The sequence below is a fragment of the Chiloscyllium punctatum genome, chromosome 35, assembly GCF_047496795.1.
Source record: "Chiloscyllium punctatum isolate Juve2018m chromosome 35, sChiPun1.3, whole genome shotgun sequence".
In the NCBI taxonomy this organism is placed as follows: domain Eukaryota; kingdom Metazoa; phylum Chordata; class Chondrichthyes; order Orectolobiformes; family Hemiscylliidae; genus Chiloscyllium; species Chiloscyllium punctatum.
In genome coordinates this window covers 17,160,800-17,181,459 of record NC_092773.1, presented here as the reverse complement: position 1 = coordinate 17,181,459, position 20,660 = coordinate 17,160,800, and the positions used below count along the sequence as shown (strand labels likewise).

The 20,660-nt window shown below is 41.4% G+C and overlaps 1 protein-coding gene across 2 annotated transcripts in view; it reads right to left on the bottom strand.

Moving 5' to 3' along the window:
* The window catches only part of LOC140459710 (disintegrin and metalloproteinase domain-containing protein 9-like), a 127,850-nt gene that overhangs the window by 82,434 nt on the left and 24,756 nt on the right, over positions 1-20,660 (bottom strand). For both annotated transcript variants that reach the window (XM_072554146.1, XM_072554147.1), the window contains exons 2-3: positions 19,265-19,380; positions 9,113-9,177 (exon numbers count right to left, since the gene is read on the bottom strand). In XM_072554146.1, the coding sequence (XP_072410247.1) occupies positions 9,113-9,177; positions 19,265-19,380 (181 nt within the window). The remainder of the gene's footprint in view (positions 1-9,112; positions 9,178-19,264; positions 19,381-20,660) is intronic.

Sequence of the window (20,660 nt, the reverse complement as noted above, 5' to 3'; positions counted from 1 at the left end):
GAAGTTGTTGGACTTCCTGAGCTGTTTGGAATTCTGCCAAACAGGACAAAGATTGACCTTATCGAGAATCACAGCCTCAGTCTCAACCAGTGATCCTGCCTTGTTTTTTACCCCATTAGTACGTGTCACAATGACTATGCACTGTTCATCCTGAGTCTATATGCGCATACAAACACAAACAAACAAAAACAGTCACATTTCCAAATAAAACTATATTATCCACTTGCTGTTCTAGTGGATACAAATGCAGCGTAAGCAAACGTGCCAACTTACAGCCTGACTTGGCAAAATAAAAGCAGAGAACAACTAGCACAGCAAAATCTAGTTTGCAGATGAGGGTAAACACTTGCAGTTTAACTTTTACTCAGATTATAAATTTAGTACAGATGCGATTTCCTCATTTGTGAAAAGTACTCCTATATTGTTTGCATACAGTTTGATATGATACAGCCTGCATTAAATTATACAGTATAGAAGAGTCCTTTGCTACATCAAGTCTGCACTGATAAAAAACTACTCAAAATCTTGGACATGTACCCCAAGTAAGTGCAAGGAGGCAGTGTTGGAGCTGCCGAGGACTTTGGTTATGATTAATCTGGAGTACTGTGGGTAGGATATGGTTGCATTGGAGGGGGTGCATCAGATATTCATAAGGATGTTGCCTAGTTGGGAGTACTTTAGCCAGGTAGAGGCTGGATAAGCTTGGGTTGTTTTCTTTGGGGTGGATAAGGGTGAGGGGGTCCTCATAGAGATGAATAAGATTATGAGGGATGTGGACAGTGTAAAGAGAGAGCAGCTGTTCCCCTTAATCACAGGATCCTTAGTAAGGGGGTATAATTTTAAAGTGAAAAGCAGGAGGTTCAGAGGAAATTTGAGGAAAACGTGGATGAGTACATGAAATGTCATAACATTCAATACTATAGGTATAGTGCTGGAAAATGGGAGAAATGCAGATTTAGTGTAGCTTTGGTGATACAGCCTTGATGGGTTGAAGGGCTTCTTCTGTACTCTATGATTCTGTGATTTTATGATCCCTCTGTTCCTCTCAGCTCCTCATGTCCTGCCGTTCATTGAATGTTCACTTCATTTTTCTTCTTCCAAAGTACATCACTTGACATTTATCAGAGTTATATTCCATCCGCCCATCTGACAAATCAGTCTAAATCCTCCTGTTAACTTTCTTTGTCAATGTCAACCATCCAGCCAATCTTTGTGTCATCTTCAAACTTACTTATCATTGCCACCACTACTACTTTTAACATATCATTTATATCTATCACAAATACAAGGGACCCAATACTGACCCCTGTATTATGCCATTGAACACTGTTCTCCAGTTGCACAAGCAGCTTTCTCCCACCATGTCAGTTCCCTGTCACTGAACCAATCTTGGATCCAACTTGCCAAATTACCCTGAATCGTATTAGTTTTTGTGTAATTTATCAGTCTCCCATGTGGGACCTTGTTAAAGGCTGTGCTGAAAGCTACTTAAACCACATCAACTGCATTATCCTCATCCACACACCCGATCTTCAAAAAATTCTATCAGATTTGTTCGGCACAATCTCTTTCTATCAAAGCCATGTCGATTATCTCTGATCAAACATTTCCTCTCTAAGTGGAAATGAATTGTCTGGTTCAGAATTTTCTCCAATAGTTTGCCTACCACAGATGTGGGACTCATTAATCTGTAATTCCCTGACTTATCTCAAACACCCTTCTCGCCAAGTGAATCCATATCAGCTGGTCTCCAGTCCTCTCCCCTGCAGCCAGAAAGGAATCAGAAATGTGGGTCAGAACTCGGTAATTTCCTCCCTCGTGTCCACAGCAGCCTAGCATACAATTCATCTGGACATGGGGACTGGCCACTTGTAAAGCCGCCGAAACCCCCAAAACTTCCTCATTCCCTCTATCAAACTGCTCAAGAATCTCACAGTCCCTCTCCTCAAATTCCATACTGACATCCTCTTTCCCCAAAGTGAGAAAAAAAACACACTGCTTATGCTGGATCTCTAAAACAATCAGAAACAGAAATTGCTGGAGAAGCCCCACAGATCTGGCAACATCTGTGGAGAGAAAACAGAATAAACATTTCAAGTCCTGTGACCCTTTTTCAGAACTCCAAACCTTTCCTATTCACAAACTTGTCCAAATGTCTTTTAAACGATGCATCCACCACTTTCTCTGGCAATTCATTCCACTCACGAACCATTCAATGTAAAAACAGTGCCCCCTCCTGTCCATTTTCGATCCTTCTCCTCTCACCTGAAAGATATGCTCCTTAGTTTTGAACTCCTCCACACTAAGAAAAGACCCCAGTCTTTCACCTTAGCTATGCCCCTCATGATTTTATAAACCACAATAAGATCAACCCTCAACCTCCTAAGCTGCAGTGAAAAAAATCCCAGCCTTTCCAGTATATTTTTATATCTCAAACCCTCCATTCCCAGCAATATCCTGGTAAATATTTTTTGAAGTCTCTCTAGTAAAATAATATCTTTCCTATAACAGGATGATATACTGAGAGAATATCTTGGATTCTCTCCACTCTTACCCTCCCTTTACTCTCCTGACTGTTTTATTAAGTTCCCACTGCACTTTCACACTCCGCCAGCTTCCCTGTGGATTTGCTCCTTTTGCATCTGTTAGAAGCCTATTTTTAGATTAGATTAGATACAGTGTGGAAACAGGCCCTTCGGCCCAACAAGTCCACACCGACCCACCGAAGCGCAACCCACCCAGAACCATTCCCCTACATTTACCCCTTCACCTAAGACTACAGGCAATTTAGCATGGCCAATTCACCTAACCTGCACATGTTTGGACTGTGGGAGGAAACTGGAGCACCCGGAGGAAACCCACGCAGACACTGGGAGAATGTGCAAACTCCACACATGAGGCAGGAAATGAACCCAGGTCTCTGGCACTGTGAGGCAGCAGTGCTAACCACTGTGCCACCGTGCCGCCCACTGGCACCATGCTGCCCGTTGCGTAATACAACACAAGCCATGTTTCCTATTTTTTAGTAGGAGAGCAGTGTTTTTGGGTGATAATGGGCTAATACTTGATTAAATGCAATAGATTTAGATTTTATTGTAACATGTACTGAAGTACAGAAGTACAGTGAAAAGTTTTCAATGTCGCCACATGCGGCACAATCTTAGGTACAAATGCCTATGTACAAAAACTTACAAACTAGGTAAAAAGAAATAAGGAACAAAGTTAAAAGTAAAACATTACAGCCATTCTTGGTACTAAGTTGAAAAATGAAAAAATAAAACTAAAAGTTCAACCATTGCATCACAAGTGTTTCGCAATGCTGAGACCGCACTTCCTACAAGGGCTCAATCTCCTCAGTTTTGGCATGCTTTCTCCAGACTGACTTGATCTCCTCTGTTCTCGTTGTTGCTGCAGATGTCAGGAAAACCTCCAATGCCATGTTGGGTCGCTCCTGGGATCTCAGGCCACCAAAGCCCCCATCCGCAATCGGCCTCAACTTCATTTTTGTTCCATGCACCGGGCATCAGGGACTCACCAAGTGTTCTGGGTCAGGCCCCCAGTTACTGCCTCACACTAGACATCCAGCTAAATTCAATGACACCACCAAGAATGACAATGTCATGAGTACTCAGTAGAAGATAAAGAAAGTTTTCATGGAGGATTGATACTACCCATATTTCACCACCCTTGCAGAGAGAACATGCCAGAACAGTGATGTTGGGGAGCGAAAGAGAATGCTTCAGTGTCAAAGATTAATTTGAGAACTGATTTATAATATCAAATTTGAGGAGAAAAAGGATATGAACTGAGGAGAGTAACAACATTAGCTAATGTGAGGCAAGAAGGGAATTAGGCAGAATTCTGGTGGGAAGAGGGTGAAGGGAGAAAACTGTTAGGAATTAGATATAGTGCTTGGAGCTAAAAGGATCAAAGGGTATTGGGAGAAAATGAGAAGCAGATACTGAGTTGAATGATTAACCATAATCATACTGACAGACTCAATAGGGCTAAATGGCCTACTGTTCCTGGTTTCTAAGACAGGAGGTTTCCTGCATTAGGTGAGTTCAAAGATAACCTGAGAAGAGATAACAGAGAAACCTAGAAAAAGTTGCAAGTGAAAAAAACAGAACATTTTGGAAATACACAGCACATTAAATGGAACTTGTGATAAAGTACCCTTCTTATCCAGTCATAGATCTCTGGGCTTGTTACTCCGACATTTCATCCTAATTTCATGTCAGATTCTCACAAAAACTTAAAAGTGCTTGATTGTGGTACCTACTGTTCACAGGAAGATCCAGCACTCAACACATGCACAGCAAGATTCCACAGACATTAAGAAAGAACTATCAGCTTATCGGTTTTATTTTGGTATGGGTGGCTAAGGAAGGATTTTAGTGGCAGTACTGGTAGAACCCTGCTCATATTTTCCACCAATATAATAGCTTCATTTGAATCACCCAAACTGACAGATCAGACAGAATCCAGTCAAATGCTTTTGTGATCAGTTTTATTCCAACTCATGTCATCAACTCTAACCTCATTGACTATTTGTTTCCCCATGTGCGTGAAATGTTGGCCATCTATTATCTTTTAATTAATGTACAACCATAATTTTTTCTGAGTTTCACTAGGCCTCAAGCATCCCTACCAGACCCTCCTTGAGGATAACATTTGGATGGATATTTCCTTTTTATGTATTTTATCATTCCATCTTGTATTTCCATCTCCGTAACATAGACTCATCTCCACCCTTGCCTTAACATATCTGTTGGTGAAACACCATCTATGCTTTTTATTATCTCTTGACCAGACTGATCCAATGCACTCATTGTTTCTCCCCTGCTCTCTACCTGCTGCAGACTCGAGGTCATGCTAAGGGCTGTTGCCCGTGTCCTTACTTCTGACAAGTTCCCATTTCCCAAACATTCCCAAATTCACACTAGCTCCTTCTTAAGAATTATTCTTTAATCAGACATATAAACAGACTGGGCATAGAGCTTTAAAGACTTTGTGTAGGCAGATGACGTTAGTTTAGAATGGCATCATATTTGGGTCAGACATGGTTAGCCAATCGGCCTGCTGTATTGTATGTTATATCTCCAGCAAGAACAAGTCCTTGTATATTGTACACCTTCTCCTACAATGGCCAATTCCATCATTTAATTAGACTATGGCTGATGGAACACTTCAATGCCTTTATCCCACACTATTCCATTGGCACGCTATGCCATAGATAATCAAACAATTATCAACTTTTACTTCAAACATACTCAAAGACTAAGCTTCCACAACCCTATACAGAAGAGAATTTCAAAAACCCACCACCCTCTGAATAAAAGGATTTATCCTCATCTCAGTCCAAAAGTGGCATCCCCTTATTTTAAACTGTGCTGCTTGATTCTAGACTCTCCAAACACATTGAACATCTAATTTGCATCTACCATGTATATCCCTGGCATTATTTTTTAAGTTTCAATGACACCACCACTCATTCTTCAAAACTCTAGATAAACTCTTGCTCTAGTTTGCCCAATCTCTCTTCATAGTACAGTGCTTTCATTCTCAGGACAAGTCAGATGAACCTCCATTGGACTCCTCTGGCATTAATCTTTTCTTTGGCAAAGGAAGTCAAACAGCACACAGTACTCCAGATGTGTTCACAGCAATTGAAGGAATATTTCATTACTCATGTACTCAAATCCTCTGACATTAATGGCTCACATCCCCACCAGCCTTGCTGCACTTGCAGGTTAAGCTTCAGTGACTTATCACCAAGGATATCCAAGTCCCTTTGCTGATCTCCACTTTTCAACCTCTCCTGATTTAAGAAACATCCTGCATATTGCTAACCAAATGGATAACCTCACATTTTTTCACAATATATTTCATCTGCCATTTTCTCACCCAATTACTAAGTCTTTCAAACTCCTCCTGAAAACATAATATATATTCTGCACTTTACCGCTTAGCCTCATCTCTTCTGTAAATATGCAAATATGATAGTTGGTACAAATTGTTGATGTATACTGCGAACGTCTGGGGCTCAAATACTGAACCTTGTGGTATCCCTTTATCACAGCCTGACAACACCTCTTTTCATCTCTAAGACAATCTTTAATCCATGCCAGTGCATTCCCTCCTCAACCACACGTATCAACTTTCCTCAACAACCTGTGGAGGACCTTCTCAAAAGCCTTCTGAAAATCCAAACAGACAATATCCATCAACTCCTCTTTATCAATTCTATTTGTAACATCCTCAAAAACTCCAAAACATTTGTCAAACATAATTTTCTATGCTCAGACCTGTGCTGTCAATGCCCAATCAGATCATTTTTATGCAAGTATCCCCTTGTCATGTCCTGTTAGGTTATATAGTTCTCCCTATGATATATGAAATGCTGATGGACAACATTCCAGCAACAGTACTGAAGCCTAGCCCACAATTATTTACTTGGTTTACTCCCAAAAATCTTCCAACGAAAACTAAATCCCTCTACACATCAGGAATGTACATTCTCATTGTTTTTAAAGGAAATCACCACAGAGACAGAAGTATCTCAAAGCTAATTATTAAACCCCTTCAGACACTCAGACCTAAACCCACGTGCCACTAGTTCAAATCTGATCTCAAAAGTAAATGATATTAAAATATAGATAAGTTACTGTTATCACATCGCACTGTATTGTTGGAGCTGTCCTCATTCCAGCAGGTGGAGGTAATTCCCTGCACTCCTGATGCGACTTATAAATGCTTAACAAGCTTTGGGAAGTCTAGACTGATCTTATTTATCCTCAGCTCCACTTGGCTTCCCTGAAACTGGAACTTTCTGACTCCCCTAGCCTGAAAAAAAATTGACCTTAACCTTTATGTGATTGAAAGACTCAACATCCCCAGCTGTCTGGGATAAAGCATTCCAAAGATTGATGACCCTTGTGACGAAGCTGCTCCTTTTACAAGATTATGTTGTCCTTGGAATTTTTTTCCTCAGAGAGGTCGTAAAAGACACAGAGTCCGAAAAGTCTAAATTGAAGGGTTTTAGGGCCAGTTTGTTTATAGCTAACAGATACTGCCTTGGAAAACAGACTTTCAGTTTTTTGAAAAAAAACATTGTACCAGGAAAGGGGAGTAGCCAGTTCTCCCTGCTCAGCTTTCTCTGGTTTGGTTTTAGCACAGTAGCAAAAAAAGGCTGCTGGACGCAAAGAAGCAGGTCCATACTAATCTCTCTCTGAGTTCTCTCCTATAGGACCCTTTGTTTGATTTTACCTTTTGTGCAAAGGGGTGTTTAAGGGGATTGTTGCAAGCATTTGGAACAGCATCATTAAGTTGGGATGATCTGTTGGGTTTTCAGATAGCTTAAGTTATTCTATATTCTGTTCTCTTTTGTTTGTGTTTCATTCTATAATCTTGAAAATAAATTCTGTTTTTTTAAAACTAAATGGTTTGCTCAGTGGAATCACTCTGGAATATCCGCATTATACCTGCTTAAAACAACTAGCAAAGTGAAGGTCTGGGCCACTTTCTTAAAATGTTTTGAGGGGGCCCACCTGGTTCTTAACACCCTTGAAAATTAGCAAAATCACAAAGTTCCCACAGGAGAGGAACTATCCCTCAGTGCCAACCTTGTCAAACCTCTGTATAATTAGACAACTTTTAATCTTATTTTGCAGAATGGGTAAATCATCAGCAAAAAAATTCAGCACAGATAAATGTGCAATTGCACAATGTGGTGAAACGAAAGTCACTAAATCAAAGGTGCAATTTGAAGGTGCAGTCGAGGAACAAAGGTATCTTTGACAACATATAAATCTCTGAACATATAAATGTCAGGTAGATGTCAGTGTTGTAACTATACTGAAAAAGCTTTGTGAGGAGTGTGGCAAGTTCTGAAACACAAATCTTCTATACCAGTGCTGGAATGTTTTCAATGTCCATTGCCTTTGCACAATGCTGTGTCTCCAGCTGTGGAGTGAATCAATTTGGCTGAGGATTGGCACCTATAATGCTGGGCAACATTGGAGGGAGCCCCAAAATAGATAAGCCATTCAGCACTTTTGGCTGAAGATTGCTGCGAATGCTTCAGCCTTATCTTTTGCATTGATGTGCTGGGTTCTTCCATCATACAGGATGCGGATATTTGTGGAGTCTCCTCCTCCAGTGAGTTGCTTAATCATCCAACACCATTCACAACTGGATGTGGCAAGACTGCTAAACTAAGATCTGGTTGTGGGATCGCTTAGCTCTGTCTATCACTTGCTGTTTCTGCTGTTTGGTGTGCAAGTAGTCCTGTTTGGTGGCTGATCCAGTTGACATCTCATCTTTAGATATACCTGATGCTGCTCCTAGCATGCCCTCCTGCGCTCTCTGTTGAACCAAGGTTGATCCCCTGTCTTGCTGATAATGGTTGAATGGAGGAGTATGCTGGGCCATGAGGTTACAGTTTGTGCTAGAGTAAAGTTCTGCTGCCTTTGAGGGTCCACAGCGCTTCACAGATGCCCAGTCTTGAGTTGCTAGATCTGCTAGATCACCATTTAACACAGTGATAGTGCCATACAACACAATGGGGGTTATTCTCAATGTGAAGTCAGGACTTCATCTCCACAAGGACTGTGCGGTGGTCACTCTTACCAATACTGTCATGAGCAGATGCATCTGCAGCTAGCAGATTGATAAGGATGTTTTTCCCACTTGTTGGTTCTCTCACCGCCTGCCACGGACCAAGTGAAGCAGTTATGTCTTTCAGGACCTGACCAGCACAATCAAACAGTTGGATTGCTACGGACCCAATCTTGGTGGTGGACATTGAAATCCCCCTCAAAGAGTACATTTTGTGCCCTTGCCATCCTCAGCGCTTCGTCTGAGTGTTGTTCAACATGGAGGAGTACCAATTCATTAGCCAAGGAAGGACAGTATGTGGTCATCAGCAGGATTCACTGGATCTCTACTGTCTATACCTGACATGTGCTTCCTTATTGTTCTTGACCAAAATCCCACTTTCTTTGGTCATCCAGCATTCCCTAAACCTACCTGCCTTGCCCTTCACCCTCACAAGAACATCTCTCGTTATCTGGACTCTCATTATCTCATTCTTGAATAAAATGATACTTACTCATTTCTCTTCATGTGAACAATGTGCTCACGGCCTTCCACCTGAATGGAATATGATAGTCTGCCCTGAGACATTCAGCACAAGAAAGAGAAGTGATTAGCAAAATATTTTGGAGTAATTTAAATAAACATTCAATTATGTCCACAAATTCACAAGAAATAAAAGAAAAACTTTCAGACAACATATTTTCCATGAATACCATATGTACATTGAAAAGAAAATGAACTGAAACCTTTTACTTGGACACACAACATTTAGAAATTGCTCATCAATGGTAGTTATGATATTGACATTTTTACATGGACCAGTATTTTGACTTCCAACATTGTTCACTTACCAAGTAACTGACCTGCTTGCAATGCTGTAAATGGTGATCCCTTTAAGAATTAGTCAGTACATGGTCAAAAGATAATAGCATGAAGATGATGCACTGTGGAACAAATTGTTAATGGTATGGTGGTAGTGTCCCTACCTTTGAGCCAGGTGGTGTGGATTTGTGTCTCACCTCTGCTGACGAGCAGAGCAGAGCAAGCCTGGGGTGATCATTGGCAGTGGAACTTATGGATAAAAGCCTGAGCAGTGAGGTCTCAGTCAAGCTCATTTTGGGCTGTAGCAGGAACGGAACGGAGCAGAGCAAACCTGAATCCAGAGGAGGAACTCAGGAAGTGACATCACAATTCCAAAAGTGATATAGCACAAGTGAAGTATCTGATTAGCTACTAGCTTTATGGAGAGTGAGTAATACCACAAAGGAGGGACAATGCAAAGTCCTTCTTTGGAGTTTGTTCAGAATAGAGAGAGAGACAGAGAGTGAAGTCAGATTTGCTGAGTAGTTAAGATTGAGTAACTACTTCTGAGTTTATTGTATGTTGTTGATCAGGTTCACAATGACACAAGAACTTGGGCATGTTGAATGCTCCTGTGGCAATATATGGGAAATCAGAAACAGTTCCAGTGTCATGTTGACAATATATGCAGGAAGAATTTTCAGCTGCAGCTCCTGATTAGATGTATGAAGCGGCTGGAGCTCTTGATGGACTCGCTATGGAGCGTCCATGATGCTGGGGACATTGCGAATTGCACATTGAATGAGCTGGTCACAACACAAGTAAGGGCTACACAGGCAGAAATGCGTTGGGTGACCACTAGGAAAACTAGTAAACATGGGCTGGCAATATAGGAATTCCCTGTGGCCATTTCCCTCAAACAGACAGTATGTTTTGGATTCTGTTAGGGGATAACATTGCACAGGAAAGCAGCAGCAGCAGAGTTCATGGCACAACTGTTAGCTCTGTTGCACAGCAGGGAATAAAAAAGACTGGGGGTGGGGGGGGGGGGGGTGTGGAATCTTTCAAGATGGGGAACATAATTGGAAAGGGAGCTGACGGACGGTTCTAAGGCAGCAAACAAGCCTCTGGAATGGTATGTTGCCTCCCTGGTGCTAGGGTTGGATATGTCTGCGAGTGGCCACAAGGCATTCTGAAGAGGGAGGGTGAACAGCCGGCAGTTGTGGTACACATCAGTACTGATAATATCAGTAAAAAAAGAAATGAGGTTCTGCAGCAGCAATTTAGAGAATTAGGTCATAGATTAAAGAGGAAGACTACCGAAGGTGGGAATCTCCAGATTACTTCCAGCGCCACATGCTACTGATGTAGGAATAGGAAGATCATGTAATGAGAGGGAAGGAAGAGGAGGGAGGGCTCTCGATTTTGGGATCATTGGGACAGCTTCTGGGATGGGTGGGACCTGTCCCAGTTGCACCTAAACTGGAATGCATCGAGTATCCTTGTTACAAGGTTTGGTCATGCTTTTGGAGCAGTTTTACGCTGCTTGGGCAGAGGATGCGACACAGAGCAGATGTAATGCCAAGTGCAAGACTCAGCCAGATGTGGAAGGAATGCTGGGATAGTCCAATAGGTGGAAAAGACATGGACAGGATAAGGAACATGGGAGGTCTAGAAAACTAAACTGTATCTATTTTAATGCAAAATCATTGACTGGTAAGGTGGATGAACATACAGCATTGATCGGCACCTTGCAATCACGGAGGCATTGTTGGAGGATGACAGACCAAGCAGCTCAATATTCCAAGTTTCAGGGACAATAGTAGGGGATATAAGAGAGGTGGTGACATTGCATTATTGATGAAGGAAACCAACACTGCACCCCAACACCACAGTAATGGGGTCGTCTTGGAGGTGCCTCTGAAATTCTGCCATCTGGTTCATGCTTAGAAATAACAAAGGAGCAATCACCTTTTTGGAGTGATACCACAGGTTTTGCAACAGTCAGAAAGAGGTAAAGGAGCAGACATGTAAGCAAATCACAGAAAAGATGTGAGGGAAATACTTATGAGATACTTTGACTTTCATAACATGAACTAGCATCTCCTTAGTGTGTAAGGGTCATTTTTAAAGCTTCCAGGAGAGTTTTTTTTGTGCCAGTATAGGTAGACCTTTGAGATGGGCCAGTGCTAGACATCATCTGAGGGAATCAAGTCAACCAACTGGCTGAAGTTTCAGTGGGTGAAAATTTCAGGGTCTCTCTAAGTTTCAGTCATTCTGGATAATGTATAAATTAAGTGTCAAAATTGAGGGATGGCTAATTTTCATATCTAGCAAACACAGGCTAAGAGCTGCTACATACAGGTAAGTCCATAACTGGAAAGTGGGAGTCTTTTAAAAAGCAGTACAGTTAAAATTCAGGATCAGTGTGTTTCTCTAAGAGTGAATTAAAAGAACAGCACGTCCAGAGAACGCTGGATTTCAAAGGATGTTACGAGTTTGATGAAGAGAAAGAAGAAAGCCTACATCAGGTACAGTGCATTAAAAACAGGAAGGCCTTCTAACATATAGAGAATGTAGGAGGTTGCTTAAAAAGGAAATTAGGAGAGTACAGAAGGGCCATGAAATATCTTTCACAGATAGGATAAAGGAAACCCCCAAGTTTTTAGTATATTAAGAATAAAAGAATTACCAGGTAAGGGTGGAATCTATGAGAGACAACAGGGGTAACGTGTGCGTGAAGCCAGTGGACATGGCTGAGGTCTTAAATAAATACTTCTCACCTGTGTTCACATGAGGAAGATATTGTAGCTGGCATGGTGACATTCTAGAACACATTAAGATGAATGAGGAGGAGGATTAATTAGATCTTGTAGTAGGCATATAGGTACATCACTCCCCAGGACTTAATGAGATGTATCCTGGGCTGCAATGAAAGGCAAGGGAGGAGATTGCTGGGGCCCTGGCAGAGACATTTAATACTTTGCTGGTAGTAGGAGAAGTATCATACTCTGGAGGTGAGTTGATGTGGTTCTTTCGTTCAAGGAGGACAACAGGGATAAGCCAAGCAATTGCAGACCAGTTAGTTGCAGGGCAGTGACAGGGAAATTATTGGAAAACATTCTGAAAGACAGGATTAATCAGTACTTGGACAGTCAGCAATGATTTGTTAGTGGGAGATCCTGTCTGGCTAATTTAATTGAGTTTTTTGAAAAAGTTCCGAACTACATTGCTTAGAGTAGTGCAACTGATGTGGTTTACATGGATTTCAGTAAGGCCTTTGGGGGCGATGAGTGGTCGTTTTTGTAAATATTCATGACTATGTCCATATATTGGCTCTGATGCTTTTAATATTTACAATGTCTGCACATAATTTCAGAAACTCCTGTTCATGAATGTAAGAGGGATGGGTGTTATGTATGCAGTTCGGTGTGATTGCTGCCCCTTCACACGAATGGTTCACATGATCTGGAACACGAACTTTGGTTCAGTCTTGGTTTGACTGTGTGCCGATAAAGATTGTCGCTGGTTCAAGTTCTACAGGTCTACCTCGTGGTCTATTTATAAGTTGACCTAAAAATATCAGTTTAATTTTAGTCAGATATTCCCTGTATTGTTTGATTGACAAAGTCAAAAGCACAAGAATCTTGTTGAACAGATCATATTGCTTTTTGCAACCGCAGGGTGCCATGTCATGACAAACTTTGCAGTTTTAATTAACAGAGAGATGTGAAATCATCTGTATCACAATGCAATGACACGGAAGAAAAAAAAAACAGATTTATCATTTGATATGCATTGTTAAAGGTTTTTACCACAGAAGGACTTGAATTGAAAAATGACTGTATAGAATCAACAAATATAGAAATATTATTGAAATAACTCCACAGAGGCCAGTATCCCATCACCAAGTCATCCTTCATTCACATGTAGGGAATCCTTGACACTGATGCAGCTCCCTCAGCATCTCATACAGGAGTGTCAGACATTCTGTTCATATCTGTCAGCCAGGGCTTCCCGATTAGACCAGATTTGACCACCTAGTTGACCTTGTTACAATCACTACATCCCAAATCCTCTGAGTCCAAGAACAGAGGCCAGTTCTTTTTTTTGTCGTTGCTCATGGGGCACTTTAGCAGCAGGTCAGTTTCCTATGACTCTGCCATTGATACTCACACTAGCTCGCCTTTCGTGCCCGGAGTGTCCTGGAAGGAAATCATTTTCCTCTGCAGGCGGGAAAGGCACCGAGGTGGAGAAATCTGCTATGTGCGTTCTGAGGTCTCTTCAACGATTGATGGAAAGGGAGAACTCATGTTCCACCAGCTTTTCCAACTGTTCAGAGGAGCCTGGCACATTTTGCTTCCACCCATTTGAGAGCTTGCAGCTTTCATATGGTCTACATGCTTTTTCAGGACTATCAGACTGACTCCAAATTTATACTTCACTGGGTGTGGCCTCGCGTTGACCATGCTCTTACCCACACAGGGTAGTTTGTTTCTACACCAAACTTCATCCCCTAAAATAAACTGTCTCTCTTGCTTAAAGACAAAAAAATTGCAGATGCTGGAATCCAATGTGGGAGATAGAAGCTGGAAGAACACAGCAAGCCAAGTAGCATCAGGAAGTGGCTAGCAGAGTCTTTTGTCCAGCAATAGCATTCTTGATGTCATTTCACTCTCTCCACCCAGGTCTGGGAAGAACAGGATTAACATTGTGCGAAGTCTTTTCCCCATTAACAACTATGCTGGAGCTATCTCAATAGGTGTCTGAGGGGTCATCCTGGTAATTAAGTAGGAACCAGAACAGTGCGGTATCCAGCTTTCAATATCTGAACTGCTCTTTCTGCCAGACCAAGTGATGACGGATGATATTGTACCGTCCTTATATGTCAAATGCCATTTGATTTTAGGAATTACTCAAATCTCCCATTGGTAAATGATAGCCTGTTATCTGTGACCAAGTCCTCTGGGAGTCCGTGTATTACAAACGATTCATGCAGTTTTGCTATCTGGTGATGAAGCTGCTCCTTTAACAAGGTTATGCAATCCTTGGTTTTTTTCAGAGAAGTTGTAAATGACACAGATGCAAATGTCTGGAGGTTGAAGGGTTGCAGGGCCAATTTGATAATAGCTAACAGATGCTGCCTCAAGCGGAGGCTTTCAAGTTAAAAAAAACACTTGTACAATGAAAGGGGAGTGGCCAGTTCTCCCACCTCAGTTTTTCTCTGGTTTATTTTTTTTAAAGTAATGTGCAAAAGCTGCTGGACCCAGAAGCAGGTCCAAGCTGGTACTCCCTCTTTGACTTCTATCCTATAAAAACCTGAGTTTGATTTTACCTTTTGTGCCAAGGGGCGCTTATGGGGATTGTTGCCAGTATTTGGAACAGCATCATTAAGTTTGGATAATCTGTTGGGTTTTCAGAAAGGTTAAGTTATTCAGTATTCTGTTTTCTGTTGTTTGTGTTTCATTCAGTAATCTTGTAAATAAATTCTGTTTTGCTAATAACTAAGTGGTTTGACCAGCAGATTCTCTCTTGTTATATCCACTTTACACCTACTTAAAACAACTAGCAAAGTCATAGTCCTGAAATGTTTTGAAGCGGTCTGGCCTGGTCCATAACAATCATCATTCCCGTGTTTGACAAATGAACTTCATGCTCGTCCAACCACTTTGAGTGGGTGACCACAATGACTCAGGACATTGAGTCCATGAAAGGACCTCCATATCGATGTGTAACCAAGTCCAAGGTTTACTATGCCATTCCCCATAAAATGTAAGGCAGCTGCTGGCAGTAATCTTTGTCCTTGTTGGCACTCTGGGCACTGCCCCACAAAGCAACTCTCTCTGCATCCAATCCTGACCTCCACACATCAATTCTCACCAACATCTTCATTTTGGAAACTACCTGGATGACCCGGGTGGAGTTGAGCAGTAATGGAAACAACGTTTGCTTGGGACAATCACTCTTGCTCCCCATAACAAAATATCATCCTCTCCTGTGATGGGGCCTCTCCAGGCCCAAAAAGATCTCACATCTGGGCATATGCCCTTGCGTTTCTCCCATTACCACCAGCTGTTTCAATTTTGCCAGCATCCAACATCTGATATTGTCAGCTGTGACTCCAAGTGTGTCTCGGAAATTTTAAAACATTAAGAACCTTTCCAGTGGCAGGACCACGAGTGGTGTATTTGCCAGCGGTGGCAACGCAATGTATCAGCATTTGTTATTTGGCCTCCCAACTTGGTGTTCCAACTTGTAATTACACACAGTTAATATTAGAGCCCACCACTGAATTCAGCTTGATGCTGTGTGTGATACAGTCTTGTCCTATTAAAATAGACCGAGCAGGGGTTTGTGGTCCATTATTACTGACATCCATAAAGGTATTGGTGGAACTTCCTGATTCAAAATATGACTGCCAAACCTTCTTTCTCGTTCTGGGCATATTTACTCACTGCATTAGCCAAAATCCTGGATGCATACATTGTTGGGCATTCCTCTCAATTGGCCACCTATGAACTAACAACCACCCCAATGCCAGATGGAATGGCACCATATAACAATACCAGATATCACTTGCGATCATGGTGTGCTAACACCTCAGAGGATGATAGCTGTTTCTTGACTTTCCTGAAAGCTATTGCTTAACTACACAACTATTTCCAAGGCTCACCCTTTTTTAGGAGTTGATGCAAAGGTGCCAGAACGGAAGCCAGGTTATATATGAACTTTCCACATACTGGACCCAGTCCTCAATGGAGGATAGAACGAATCCAGCTTCCCAAATAATAGGATGATGCCAAAAATGCTTACTCAAACTCAAAGATGATTGCTGCAAGCAAATTTCTTCAGAAGCGTGCTTTATTCTTGACATCACTAAAATAACTCCAGAGAGGCTGGTATCCTGTCAGCATGTCATCTTTTATTTGCATGTAGAAAGTACTTGATACTGATCTAGCTCCTGCCAGCCTACTCTCAGAGTCTGAGGATGTCTGACACTCCTGTCTCTACCTGTCAGCCAGGGTTCCCTGATTAGACCAGTGTAACAGCCTCAATCAGGGAACTCAGATTCTAAGAGGTCCACTTGGCTGACCTTGCTACAATCACTACAATGACATGAGCAGGAAAGGAATTATGAACATTAAACAAGGACTCTGCATAGTGGTAGAAGTAGGTTTTGAGATAGGCAAAGATCTGGAAAATGTGGGTTCATGTCAAACAAATTGTGAAACTGTCCAATTTTGACCATAAGAATGAAAGAGAAGCATGTTTTCAAACTGGTGAGAGATTGTAGAAATCTAAGATGCATAGGGATTGGTGTCCCCCAGTGCATGAACCGCATGCACTGAAAGTTATAAGGAAAGCTTATGTACTGTACTGGTCTACTTAATCAAAGGGTGCATCTCCATTGGGAACAATTCAGAGAAGGTTTACTTGGCTGGAATTGGTGAAACGTACAATGAATTCAGGTTGGACAATTTAGACTTGCGTTTGCTCACGCTTAACAGAGTAAGAGGCAATTTGATTGAAACAGAGAAGGATCCTGAGGAGCTTTGAGAGGGTAAATGAATCGAGGATGTCAGCTTGTAGGAGAATCTATAACTAGACATCACTTTTTGAAAATAAGGGCCTGTGCATTTAAAAAAGAAATAAGGTGAAATCATTTCCTCTCGAAGAGTCAAGATTCTCTTGTAGAACAGACTCAAATGAATATATTTAAAGTTAAAAATCAGACAACACCAGGCTTCATCAGGTGGTTGTGAAGTATCAGATCATTGACGCCTATTGTTAGAAAAGCTAAAGCTATCTTGAGAATAGAACTTAAAAGAAGTTCTGGAATTTACATATTAAAGAACTGAAACTAGCATATCTCAATGTAAAAGATGAAAGACGTTATCTAAATTTGGTTAATAACATTACAGCTCCATGACACTGTAACCCTTTTGCTATAAATTCTGTGTCTTAGAACCTATACTTCACAACCACATGATGAAGCGGCAGCACTTCAAAAGCTAGTGCATCCAAATAAACCTGCTGGACTATAAATTCGTGTTGTGTGATTTTTAACTTTGTCCACCCTCGTCCAATACTGGCACTTCCAAATCATGAATATTTTTAAAGGCAGAGATAGGTAGATTCTTCACTAACAAGTGTTATAAAGTTGATGGTGTGTACTGTAACTTTAAGAGAGAGTGATAGCTATTCTGAACTGAAAACTTACAAGCACCTGCATGGAAGATTAGATAGCAGTCTCAGAGTAAACTGGAAAATTGAAAATATGGAATATTCGTCTGTGAAATGAATACTTGAGTTTTGGTTGCTATTTTGACAATATTTTGAATTTAACCAGTTTAAATTATGCCCCAGGATACTAAAATCCCAATTGAGTTTGACTTTATTGTTTTGCCAACATCAAACCAATGAGAATATTCAATGTTGGGTGTATAAAAATACGGATATTTTAAAAATTGGACAGAGAGCAACTGCCATCAAGGCAGACCCAAGGAATTAGGAAACACTCTATATCAAAGATACCTTTTCATATTCAACATATTCACAGTAAAAAGAAAGACGATGACTCAGGGTGATCTTCAGCTAGAAGATGACAGACACCGAAGATGACCATGGCTGTGTAGTTTTGAAATTAAGGTGATCTAATTTTAAAAAGTGTTTTATTGGAACAGCTTGTTAACAAGTTGGATGCAGATAATAAGCGGTTAAGAAAAAGGGGAACTTTGAGTTGTGAATGGATGTTGTTTAATATGCACTTTTAGAGTTTAAAACATTGACATTATTTTCTTTAAACAGTGGAATTTGGGAGTTCTCAGTCATTCATATTTTAACAGATTACAAGTCAAGATGAGCTTTTCTGGGTGTTTGGTTTAATTAACAGGAGGGTTCACCGTCATGTCGTAACACAGGGCAGTCAATGGCGGCACGGTGGCACAGTCGTTAGCACTGCTGCCTCACAGCGCCAGAGACCCGGGTTCAATTCCCGCCTCAGGCGACTGACTGTGTGGAGTTTGCACATTCTCCCCGTGACTGCGTGGGTTTCCTCCGGGTGCTCCGGTTTCCTCCCACAGTCCAAAAGATGTGCAGGTTAGGTGAATTGGCTATGCTAAATTGCCCGTAGTATTAGGTAAGGGGTAGATGTAGATGTAAGGGTATGGGTGGGTTACGCTTCGGTGGGGCGGTGTGGACTTGTTGGGCCGAAGGGCCTGTTTCCACACTGTAAAGTAATCTAATCTAATCTAATCAACGGCTATCACAGTTAGGCAGCAAAGTGGAGCTGTGGCCACAGTCGGATCAGCCATGATCTTGTTGTGTGGTAGAGCAAGGTGGAAAGGGCAGGTAGTCTTCTTCTCCTTCAAATTCGCATTTCCCCTCGTATGTACTATGATGAGTGACAGGATGGTCAGAGTCAAAGGTGGGAAGTATGTCGAGGATGAGAAAGGGGAGCAAAATAACTTCTGCAGCTACTCAGAATTTTGTTCATGGCACATACAGACCAGAAACTGAAACTGAGGTAATATTGTTATGTGAGAAAACATCAGATTTACACTGTTACACATGAAAACGATTTCATTCCGAAATAGGATGGTTTGGATTTTAAGATCATTCTCTCTTATTATGGATTACTTCATCAGAGAAAGAAGTTTCTCTCCATAGACCCTCCTGAATCACTTAATTATTATTTTAAATGCCTTGGTTGGATTTCCTTCAACATTGCAAAACTGACAGAAATACAAGCCGAATTGACACAAGCTGTTTTCAAACAATTCTCCAGTATTTTCCCTTTGATCATAAAGACTTAGAAACACAGTTAAGTCAGACAAGACAACAGCACAATTAGTTTTCAATGTACCTGTGCAAAGGGAGATAGGTCAGCATCTCGCTTTTCTCTTTCTGTCAATTGTTGTGGGATTGTAATTTCGTAGGCAGACAGCTTCAAAGTTTGGTAGGATGATGAATGTAAGTCATCTATGAAGTCAAACAGGAATACAAAATTCAGTTTAAGTGTAATGCAGTTACATGTCTATTAACATTTACACAAGAAATTTGAAAACTCCTGTTGATAAATTGCAATAGGATATAATTTTTAAGTCACAGGAACTAGTGATGTGCCCACTATTACTTCAACATTTTTCAAGCTCAGTACTGATGGTTGTGTGGTAACCTCTAAACAGGATCAACAATGACCTGCTTTTTGTTAGCTTGCCTAAACAGACAGGTAAAACACATGCCTTCACGAATGATCAAACTATTTTGAAGATACAAATATTTTCTTCATTTTTAAAAAGCAATTGTATCAATACATTGCACTTTCTTGATCCTTTCCAGCTGTCCAAAAGACAACATTATTCCTGATGGAAGTGACCTCTCATTCTCCCAGTGTCCCTTCCTCCTTGCACCAAGTCCCTTATGAACCCATCACATGTCACCACACTGTCATTATCTCAAACAGTCAAGTTCCAAATTGACCAGAGCATCCAGCTGCATAGCTCACTCACACAGTCAGTTGTCCAGCACATAAACAGCCCCTTCAGTCAAACTCATCCATGCTGACCGCCTCAGGCAACTGTGTGTGGAGTTTGCACATTCTCCCAGTGGTCTGCGTGGGTTTCCTCCGGGTGCTCCGGTTTCCTCCCACATTCCAAAAATGTGCAGGTTAGGTGAATTGGCCATGTTAAATTGCCCGTAGTGTTAGGTGAAGGGGTAAATGTAGGGGAATGGGTCTGGGTGGGTTGCTGTTTGGAGGGACGGTGTGGACTTGATGAGCCAAAGGGCCTGTTTCCACACTGTAAGTAATCTAATCTAAATAAATATACTAAATTAATCTAGTTCCATTTGCCAGCATTTGGCCCACATCACTCTAAACCCTTTCTACTCATATACCCATCTGGATGCCCTTTAAATGTTGTAATTGTACCAGCCTTGACCACTTCCTGTGGCAGCTCATACCAAAGATGTACCACCCTCAACATGAAAACGTTACCCCTATGGTCCTTTTTAAATCTTTTCCCTCCCACTCTAAACCTATGCCCTCTAGTTTGGGACTCCCCTACCATAGGGAAAAGACCTTGGTTATTCACCCTACTGATGCCCCTCATGATTTTATTAACATCTGCAAGGTCACCCCTCAGCTCAGACGCTCCAGGGAAAAAAGCTCCAGCCTATTCAGCCGATCCCGATAACTCAAACCCTCCAATCCCGGCAACATTCTTGTAAATCTTTTCTGAACCCTTTCTAGTTTCACAATA